This window comes from Lipotes vexillifer, unplaced genomic scaffold (assembly GCF_000442215.2).
Source record: "Lipotes vexillifer unplaced genomic scaffold, Lipotes_vexillifer_v1.1 scaffold1417, whole genome shotgun sequence".
Lineage (NCBI taxonomy): Eukaryota > Metazoa > Chordata > Mammalia > Artiodactyla > Lipotidae > Lipotes > Lipotes vexillifer.
The window spans coordinates 781,189-791,827 of record NW_006778171.1 but is presented as its reverse complement, the minus strand read 5'-3'; the positions used below and the strand labels follow the sequence as shown (position 1 = coordinate 791,827).

At 58.7% G+C, this 10,639-nt stretch overlaps 1 protein-coding gene across 2 annotated transcripts in view; it reads left to right on the top strand.

Moving 5' to 3' along the window:
- The window catches only part of WDR1 (WD repeat domain 1), a 40,218-nt gene that overhangs the window by 13,683 nt on the left and 15,896 nt on the right, over positions 1 to 10,639 (top strand). The window contains exons 4-6 of one of the 2 annotated variants that reach the window (XM_007451508.1): positions 2,150 to 2,297; positions 3,525 to 3,705; positions 10,294 to 10,371. In XM_007451508.1, coding sequence (XP_007451570.1) covers positions 2,150 to 2,297; positions 3,525 to 3,705; positions 10,294 to 10,371 — 407 coding nt within the window. The remainder of the gene's footprint in view (positions 1 to 2,149; positions 2,298 to 3,524; positions 3,706 to 10,293; positions 10,372 to 10,639) is intronic. The other variant, XM_007451509.1, reaches the window with a different exon arrangement.

The window sequence follows — 10,639 nt, the reverse complement described above, 5'->3', positions numbered from 1 at the left end:
GAAAGAGTCGCTTCCCCACTGTCACCGTCTGTCCCCTTGCACTGCGGTGCTTTTCTCCGTAGTCCTGTAAGTGCGTGGACGTGTGTGTGTGTGTGTGTGTGTGTGTGTGTGTGTGTGTGTGTGTCTGCCAGCAGATGCCTGGTCTGTGCTGCGCCCCCAGCAGCTGGCACAGGGCCTGGTACCCAGGGGCACCTTGTCAGGGCCGCCCTCATCGGATGGGGCCTGAGTGCCTGGTCTCCAAGCCCCACTGTCTGTTTCCGGCCCCAGCTGCTTCTGAAAAGTATCAAATGCATGAGTTGGGCCCATCAGAAGAGGCTGATGGTCCTGGCAGGGAGACAGTGGGAGAATGACTAGGATGCCTGGCCTGGAGGGGGGCTGAGCTGAGGGAGGTACAGGCGGGCTGCCCGTTGAATTCAAGGGGTGGAGAGCGGCTCCCTGCTGTCTAGGGGTGGGGAGGGGAACAGGCTCGGCCTTGTGCCTGCAGACGCTGTGTTCTCCATGACTCCATGTAGTGCCCTGGGCTGACCTGAGCACGGGGACCACGCAGCCCGGCGTGTGCGTGAATGTGAGCACACGCGTAAGTGTAAGCACACGCGTGAGTGCGTGTTTCCTTCCTGTACACACAGTGCTCCTTTTTTGGCTCCGGCCTCTGCCCCTTCCTTTTCTTTCCGCGTTGGCCCATTTGTTCAGCCAAGGGACTTAACTGGCTCGGGTCAGCCTTGGAGCTCGCCTCGGGCAGCGTGCCAGGCAGTCTGGCTGGACCTCATCCAGAGACCAGGGCCCCGGGGACCCCCTCATTAGTGCTGTTCACAGGGAGGCTAGCGTCTCATCTGTGCCACGGCGGACGTGAGCCCCGCGTGTTTGCCCACGGGGAGGGGTCTCCAGTGGCTTCTGCAGAGCCTTAGTTAATTCACTGACAGAACTAACTCTAACTCGTTACAAGTGTCTGCGGCGTCCTGGGGACCAGTCTAAGGCTTTATATGTGTTGACTCATTTTATCGTCACAGCAGCCCTCTGGTGGCATGTTATCCCCCCTCTTGTGGGTGCGGTTGTAGGTGGTGTTTTAGGCCTACAGAGCCGTGTGTGGCAGGGGCCATGTCTGCAGCCGACGCCCACCCTCGACTGGACCCGAACAGAAGTTGAAAGCTGTTCCCACTGGAACAGTCTGTAGACCTTGCGTTCAGTGCTGAAGTGGCCAGGGATCCTGGATACAACTCGAGCTTATGCTGGGGGGAATTGGCCCAGACCTATGCGGAGCTGAGGTCTTAGCCTCAAGAGTTAGTTTAAAATGCTCCACTTTTCCTCCTTATTTGGGAAGTCAGTACTCAGTTGGGAAGGGGATGTGTCGGGGTTGGTGCTGAGAACTTGGTGATGGGATGGTGGTGGGGAGAGAAGGGGGTGTTACTTTATCACTGATCCGCTGCAAATGCTGCAGTGAGAACAGGCCTGGCGTCAAGTTCTGCCTGTAGCGAGACTCCTTCCAGCACCCAGACCCTGCGTGTCTCACAAGAGGGTCTCACTCATGGCTCAGCCATGAGTGGTGGGATGGTGCCTTGCTCTGCCGAGTAGGGGCTGCCGATTGCCCTAGGCGGGGAAGGAGCTGGCAGGGGAATGGGGCCTGCAGACCCAGGTGGGGCCCCCGTGCGGGACCCAGCATGCCCCAGGCTGCCCAGCTGCACACACGACAGTGCCCTCGTTTGTACTGGTGACTGCAGCCCCTGCATGGGAGATGCAGTGTCACTAGTACTATTGTGTTTTAGAAATGAAGATCTTTAGCTCCTGAGTGTCCCGGGGCCTGTATGCCAGTTAGGTAACCCTCCAAGGAAAGGAATACAGTCATATCCCAAGCTGCTTCCTGGGCGGGGGGGAGGGGGGGGGGTTGCTACCATGCGTACCTGGGCTTCCTGACACCCATGCGGGGCTTGAGATCCCTGTGATGCCTGGAGAAATGTAGAGACCCCCCCTGTTGGTCCTCATGGTGGCAGCAGGCTCTGATTGACGGTGGCTGCGTGTTGTTTATCTGATGAACACACACGCCTTCTCCCAGCTATGCCCGGCCAGCTCCAAAACCCTGGGTGGCCATGCCTTGTGCCCACGTGGCCCCGGCACAGTGGTGAACGTGGCTCTCGCCGCCCCGTTGTGTCCGCAGATGTATCTGGGAAGCTGAGGGTCTGGGATACCACGCAGAAGGAGCACCTCTTGAAGTATGAGTATCAGCCTTTCGCTGGGAAGATCAAGGACATTGCTTGGACGGAAGATAGTAAGAGGATCGCAGTGGTCGGGGAAGGAAGGGAGAAGTGAGTCTGGCCTCGACCCCTCCTGCCTGTGTCCCTTGCTTTGCTTTCTTTCCTGCACGCCCCCGGTGGGAGGGGTGCGTTGACGTCAGTGCAGCTTGGACTGGTGTGTGTTGAGTCCTGTGGGTGCTGGGCTTCCTTCAGGGTGGGCTTCGGCAACACACAACGGAAAACCACATGTAACCACGGGGAACCCCCAGGGTTTGTCTCCGGGCCCAGGCACCTTCTCTGATCTGATGTCCTTGGCCCTTCACCTCCCAGAACCCCAGCTGTCCTGCCCACAATCCAGGCAGCAGGAAGCAGGAAAGGGAGCAGATGAAAGCAATGCAGCTCCTAAGAGTGTTATTGGGGTCCCTCCCAGCAGCAACGCCACGACCACACCTGCCGAGAGTGAGGCCGGATGTGTTCCCTAGTTGGGCACACCCTATGGCCACCTTACTGAGGAGGGAGGAGGGGGCGACAGGACGCTGGGTGGGCGGTCCCGGGGGGCTGCTGCACTCATGGGGCCAGTGACCAGCAGGGTCAGTACCGCAACCCAGGTGTCTTATTCCGAGTACAGTCAGGGTTCCCTCCCCAGCACCTCTGCCGCCCTCAATCACTTGTACTTGGCAGACACATATCTTTGTTTCCCTTACCTAGAGGCTCCTCGTAATGTGTGTTCTGATAGGTGTTCATTCTTCCATAGCTTTTCTTCAAGTCATTCCTGTTGGTCTTAATTCCTTTTCCATTCAGTCACAAATGGTAACCCAAACAATACATTTTCATTGACTGTTGACTGCTGGCTGACAGCAAGGCAGCATCTCCGTTCTAGCAGGGGATGGTAACCGATGTGTTTCCTGGTCCCCAGCCCAACCCCAACCCCCCCCCATCCACTCCCCACCCCCCACCCCTTATTAAAACTGCTGTGAAACTGATGAAGCCTCGAGCTGTTCCCTGGCAGGTGCTTTTAAGGCACCTTCATGTGGGAGGCTCCTTGGGTCTGGGCCCTAAGACACAGGCATGCAGTCCCTTCCCAGAGGCACTTGGGCCTGCTTCTGCTTGTTCTTCTATCCTTCAGACAAATCCTGGGTGCCGTCAGTGTTGGCTCTTTTGGGGAGCGTGTATGAAGCACAGTTGTGATCAGGGCCGCCCTGCCAGCACCACTGCCCTCTGACTGCTGGGGACACAACTGCCCATGGTGACCTTCCCAGGACTGACTTTTATCTCCTGTGACTCCCCTCCTGGGTAAAGGTTCGGAGCCGTCTTCCTGTGGGACAGCGGCTCTTCTGTGGGCGAGATCACGGGACACAACAAAGTCATCAACAGCGTGGACATCAAGCAGAGCCGGCCATACCGCCTGGTGACCGGCAGCGACGACAACTGCGCTGCATTCTTTGAGGGGCCACCATTCAAGTTCAAGTTCACAATTGGCGTGAGTGGGCTTCTTCAGAGGGTGGTTTTCCGGTGAACTTTATGGTTTGTATGTGAAGCCAGTGGAGTCTAGACCTGTTAGATGCTGATGGCAGAAGGTCACGGGCGCACAGCATTAATGCCAGGATGGGGCGGGGGTCGCCCTGGGATGATGGGTGTATTTCTGGGTGGGGGTAAGCACAACTCTGATGCTGTGAGACCAGGTGAGCATCCTGGTCCAGAGGTGTCTTGTTAGAAAGGGGAGCCCAGGCCCAGCGGCACCCTGCCCTCTAGTTGCACCAGCTTGAGATCCACTGAGCCACCAGAGTGGCAGAGGAGGTGGGCTTCCAGGGATGTCTGGTTTTGTTGCCTCCTGCACCTCCCCAGGAGAGATGATGAGGGCAGGGTCACACCTGTAAAGTGACACAGGGTGAGCAGAGTTAGGTGCTTTGCCTGTGGGTATGTGCTCTAAACGCCCCAGTGGAGTGACACGGGTTTTGGGTATAAATGGCTCGGGGCCTCAGTCCCAGCTCTGTACATGCTCCCTGACTGAGGCAAGTGCCTGAACCCTCGAAGCCTCACCTTTCCCACCTGCAAGATGGGTGTGGAGACATGGACATGAGAGCATTTTAATCATGGATTTGATCTGTGCATAGGGCCAACAGGCCCAGAGCGGCCCACGATGCGTTTCCTGACCTGGGGTCTGAGGCTGGAGCACAGAGGAAGGGCGCCTGGCAGGGGATGGCCCTCAGGCCAGTGTCGTGGCAGCCAGGGTTCTGAACCTGCCCTCCCAGTTTGTCTTGTGAAAACACTGGAAAGGCAGCCAAGCACCAGGGGTGGAGGTGGAAGTGACCGCGCTGAGCCGCAGCACGGAGGATGCGCGGTGCTTTACGGCCAGCTCTTTCCTCTGGAGGCGGCTGGGCTGGGGTTGGCCGAGGTCTGGGGACGTGTCTCAAATGTTACTGGCTGGCTGAGGGGTCCTGTTAACTTTGATGACAATGCAGGGAAGCCCAAAGAGCAGGCAGGGCGTGGCCGGGAAGGCGGTGATGGTCCTCGGTGGGTCCCTGGGGGGATCCCTGGGGACAAGACTCGGGCCGTGGGCAGCATGTCCACACACAGGTAGGTCTCGGCTCGGGTGCAGAGGGGCTCTGCAGGTTACCTGTTTGTAGTAAAATGGGGCTGGATTCATCCCGGAGCCACGGAGTGGGGCCTGGCTGGCTTCTGCGCCCTGCAGGGTGAGCAGCCTGGAGTCCCTCCCGACACCCCGCATCTCCCAGAGGCTGGCTCCGAGGCTGCTGCTCATGGGGAGCTGCTCCAGGGTCACAGGGGACCGGCTGTGGGACAGAGGCCATGGACAGCACGGTGTCCACCTCTGGTGTCCTGTGCACAGGGATTTAGGTTCCCCTTTGAGGCCCTAAGAGTGGCCTGAAGAAGTGGGCAGGTGGACCTTGCCTGTCCCGTGGAGCCTTCTTTCTGCTGAGTGCATTCCTGTGATAGACACATCTGGATGTGTAGTAACAGGCCCCACTAAGCGTCTCTAGCTCACCTGTGTGTCTGTGCACCTGGCCCGCTATGGCCTTGGGCGAGTTTCTGTGCCTCTCCAGCCTCTGCGTCTTCCTCTGTCAGGTGAGCAGGTTGGCTGCCCAGGTGACCGCAGACACTCCTGGAGGGGGCGCCTCTGAGGGCTGTGTCCACAGTGCATGGGATAGCGTGTGTCTGATGAAATGATTGCTCAAAGCAACAAGTGTCAGGACTCTTATTTGCCCTGGGCCTGCTTGTCAGTCTGTGACCGTGTGATCTGGACTGGAAACTACCTGCCGCATCTGCCCAAGCCTCTGAGAGCAGGTCACCCAACCGCACCTGGCGGCGAAGGGGACGCCTGGCCTTCCCTCCTCCGCGCCGGTGGGCTGCTCAACTTGTCACCTGTGTGTCTCACACGTTACCTAACGGGGAGTTACACTTCCTTCTAGGAATCTCTGTCTCTGCTGTTATTACAAGTATCACCTTCTTAGACAAGTAAAATTTGAGCTCTAAAATGCAAGGTTTTCTGGTTGTTTTTTTCCTGTTCCCTGTGTCCTTACAACAGGGCAGAAAACGGAAGTTTGAGTTGAGGTGTGTATCAGGTGCCTGCCTTGCACTGGCCCCATGGGTCCCTGGGGGGATCCCTGGGGACAAGACTCGGGCCGTGGGCAGCATGTCCACACACAGGTAGGTCTCGGCTCGGGTGCAGAGGGGCTCTGCAGGTTACCTGTTTGTAGTAAAATGGGGCTGGATTCATCCCGGAGCCACGGAGTGGGGCCTGGCTGGCTTCTGCGCCCTGCAGGGTGAGCAGCCTGGAGTCCCTCCCGACACCCCGCATCTCCCAGAGGCTGGCTCCGAGGCTGCTGCTCATGGGGAGCTGCTCCAGGGTCACAGGGGACCGGCTGTGGGACAGAGGCCATGGACAGCACGGTGTCCACCTCTGGTGTCCTGTGCACAGGGATTTAGGTTCCCCTTTGAGGCCCTAAGAGTGGCCTGAAGAAGTGGGCAGGTGGACCTTGCCTGTCCCGTGGAGCCTTCTTTCTGCTGAGTGCATTCCTGTGATAGACACATCTGGATGTGTAGTAACAGGCCCCACTAAGCGTCTCTAGCTCACCTGTGTGTCTGTGCACCTGGCCCGCTATGGCCTTGGGCGAGTTTCTGTGCCTCTCCAGCCTCTGCGTCTTCCTCTGTCAGGTGAGCAGGTTGGCTGCCCAGGTGACCGCAGACACTCCTGGAGGGGGCGCCTCTGAGGGCTGTGTCCACAGTGCATGGGATAGCGTGTGTCTGATGAAATGATTGCTCAAAGCAACAAGTGTCAGGACTCTTATTTGCCCTGGGCCTGCTTGTCAGTCTGTGACCGTGTGATCTGGACTGGAAACTACCTGCCGCATCTGCCCAAGCCTCTGAGAGCAGGTCACCCAACCGCACCTGGCGGCGAAGGGGACGCCTGGCCTTCCCTCCTCCGCGCCGGTGGGCTGCTCAACTTGTCACCTGTGTGTCTCACACGTTACCTAACGGGGAGTTACACTTCCTTCTAGGAATCTCTGTCTCTGCTGTTATTACAAGTATCACCTTCTTAGACAAGTAAAATTTGAGCTCTAAAATGCAAGGTTTTCTGGTTGTTTTTTTCCTGTTCCCTGTGTCCTTACAACAGGGCAGAAAACGGAAGTTTGAGTTGAGGTGTGTATCAGGTGCCTGCCTTGCACTGGCCCCAACACACACACACACACACACACACACACACACACTCACACACACACACACACACACACACACAGCCCCTGTGCCGGCTTTTCAAAAAGCTGTGTGTGTGTTTGTGGTGGTTGTGCCGGGAGGTCAGCAGGGTCGGTCTCCTTCCCGGTGATCTCCTGAGCCGGTGGCAGGGAGTGACCCGGCAAAGCTCCGTGGATGGTCAGTGGCCCAAAGAGGATTAGAAGGAGCCTTTCATCCCTTCATCATGTCCTCTTTCTCCAGGGGAAAGTGGTAACTGGGCAGGCAGATCTGTGCTGGGTGACGGGAAAAGCAGGGCGAGGGATGCAGTGCTGCCCTTCCAGGCACTTTAAGGGAGGACCTCGCAGAGAGAACAGGGAGCCCGGTTTAGGAGGGCGCGGTGGCCTGAAGGAGGGCGAGGCAGCGTTCCAGATCAGGGTGGACATCCTCTTTTGGAGTGCGGACCGTGGAGGCACATGCTGCTCTCGGTAAGGCAGGCGGGTGGTGGGCACGGGTGTCTGAACTGCTTGTCCCTCCACAAGCCTGTGATGAGGGAGCGCGGCAGGTGGGCACAGGGCATTTCAGCGTGATGGTAGGAGTCCTCCTGCAGAGCACAGCTGAGGCTGGTGGAGCCGGGAGGGCTCCCAGGGACACCTGAGCTGACGGGCTGGTCAGGCCCTGGCGCCCGGTGGCGCTGCGTCCCTGTCAGTGACGTGGACTTGGGTGCATTACCTAATGATTGCTAATTGCTCCCATCTCGGGTTTCTCAGTGGTGAGGGGGAGGGGTAATGACAGGGTAAGGGAGGTAATGATGGGGGGACAGGTGATAACAGGGTTGGGGGGTGATTACCGTGGGGAGGTTCCCGCCAGAGCTCCGCTTGGTTGTGACTGAGGCTGGGCGAGACAGCCCCATCCCCCGGAGGTGGCTGCGTGGAGTGGCACTGCCCCTCCAGGACGGCTAGCAGGGGCGGGGGCCAGGAGCCCAGCCCACTCGTCTGAACCCACCCCCGTGATATTTCCCCAAGCCCGTTCCTTCCTGGTCCTCCGGCCTCCCCTCCCTGTGGACCGGGCTATTTTTAGCCCTCATTTTTTTGGTTAATGGGCTGTTCACTGTTCCTCCCTTTAAATGGGCTATTTCAGGGGCAGACATCAGTCTCCTGCTCATTTGGGCTCTTGGCTCAAGTTGCAAGAAAACCTGACAGGGAGAACTTTCTAAAGCCGCAGCGCCTGGTCCCCAGGGTGGGCGTCTGCCCTGTCCAGTCTGAACCCCGGGAACCCGTGTTGTTCTGGGCCTGGGGGAGGGCACCCTGCCCCTGGCGGGGAGACAGACGACAGACACGTCCACACGCATGACGTCCCCTGTAGCACCGGGGCGCAGAGGGGGGCAGGTGGTCAGGGGAGGGGGGCAGTGGCATAAGCAGGGTGGTTCTGGCCTGGTGTCTGTGCTGCCCCTCTGCGGCACCCTGACCCCTGAGCTGGGTGTGGCGGGGGCTGGTCCTGTTCTCTCAGGGAACAACTGTGCCTGGAGTTTGACGAGTTGGAACTGCAGTGTAGCCGAGGGTCCCTCTGGTTCACGGCGCGTTCCTCATGCCGCCCACCGCAGCCCCCCTTCGGCCCCGTGGTCTGCTCCACCCAGGGGAGCTCTCGGCACCCCAGTTCTCGGGGGGTCTGGCTGGGGCTCGGTCCGTCCCAGGGAGCCAGCCCCAGCCTCCTCCCCCGGAGCAGCAGGGCCGGGTCAGCCAGTAGAGATCAGGACAAGAGGACCAGATGTTTGGGCAGTTGTGTGGGAGGTTTTGTCACTTAAGAGCTTTGCCTTTGACCTCCTCCAGGAGGAGCTGTGTCTGCCTGTCCATCCTCCCCTTCCCACAGGGTGGTCCTGGGGGGATTGGGAGAGGCCTGGGGGCTTTGTCTCAGCAGCCCTCCCACCACGGGCTCTGAACCACCCGAGAGACAGAGGGCCCCGGGCCCTGGCTGAGCAGCTGGCTCCCCGCCCGGCCTGCCTGCCTCCTGGCCAGGGCCCGGGGCCAGCTTGCTTGTGTAGAGAGCTCTGGACGAGAAACCGTAGACCTGGGCTCTCAGAACCCAGCCTCTCCAGGCCGGGGCTGTCTCCTGTAGAAGGAAGAGTGCCCGAGGCTCCCCAGGGCCCCTCGAGGTGGTAGGAGGATGGATGAGTGACAGTCATGGGGGAAGAACAGTCAGAGGACCTGAGAGATCCCAGTTTGGAAAGATCATTGCTTTTGTTGCGTTGTGCGCCTCCTGGGAAATGGCCATCCTGCAGCTCAGAACACAAACCTTAGAGCAGGAAAGCTCGGCCATAGAAGCAGGATAGGTGTACCCGAGAAACCAAGAAGGCGAAACAGGCCTTGGCCGTGGGGGGATAACCCAGGCTCTGCCTCCATCTTCACGTGGTCGCCCTGTGCCTGCACTGAGTCCAAATCTCCCTCTTCCCATAGGGACACCAGTGGTGTTGGATCAGGGCTCACGCTAAGGCCCTCATCTCACCTTGAGTACACCTATAAAGACCCTGTTTCCAATAAGGTCACTTTGACGGGTACTGGGATGTCAGCCTACCTTTTCAGGACACAAGTCAACCCATAACATTACACAGTCAAACGCATGCAGTTCCTACCACCCCAGCAGCTCCTGTTTTAAAATTGTTGGTGGTTTACCTTGGTGGGTGCAGGTGATGCACTTTGAGTTGAATTGCTTTTCCTGCAGGTTGGGCGCCCATGGCTGCAGGGGCAGTTAACCCCGCATACCTTCAGGAGGGTTGATAGCTAGCGCTTCTTGCGTGCCTGCAGGTGGGGTGGGAGAGCAGCCGGGCTTTGCATGGGTGGCTGGTGGGGTTTTCAGAGGATCATTCTCTGATGCAGACCCTTCTTGACTGAGGAAAGAATGAGTTCATTTACTTATTCAGGTAACAGAATCGCCCCTGGAGATCACATCTCCTCAGTCACTCAGACTCTTGTTCCCACAAAGGTTATCACCACTGTTTAATTTCTTGAAAACCTCAGTTCGTTCAGCAAATGCCTGCTGAGCACCTGCCGTGTGCCAGGCCCAGGCCAGGCGCTGGGGACTCGGGGATGAGGCCTCACGGTCCCGGCCTCATAAGCCTAAGGGTTCCGGCCTTGAGCCCCCTTCCAGGGCTGGAGGGCAGGTTGGGGGCATTACTGTCTGCGGAGCTCAGGGAGCACGTCACAGCGGAGGGAGGCCTTCCAGGCAGAGATGCACCCGGCCACGGCGGGCGGGCTGGGACTCACGCTGAGCTCTAAAGTCTTCCGTGGACCGGCGTCCACACGCGTGGTGGTTGTGGGCCGCATGGTGCATAGAGAGCTTTCCTGAACTGCCTGTCACCGGATAACTGTCCCACTTCCTGCAGGACCACAGCCGCTTCGTCAACTGTGTGCGGTTCTCTCCTGATGGGAACAGATTTGCCACAGCCGGGGCCGATGGTCAGGTAAGGGCTGCGGGTCCTGGAGGGAGGGGTTCGTCTCTTGGTCCTCTGCGATGGTTCAGAACAGGCAGACTTAGTAAAGCTGGTCTCGATGTACAGCCCCCTCCTTCCCCCTCCTGGGATGCAGCTCAGTTAAGGGGCTCTGTCCTCAAAGCATGGTAGACCCATCTCTCCATCTCTCTCCTTTTAAAGGAGCTCGAAACTCATCTGTCTTTAGATTCTTTGTTGTAAGAGCCACAGTCTTGATGCCACCCTCTTGGTGGAGCAGGAA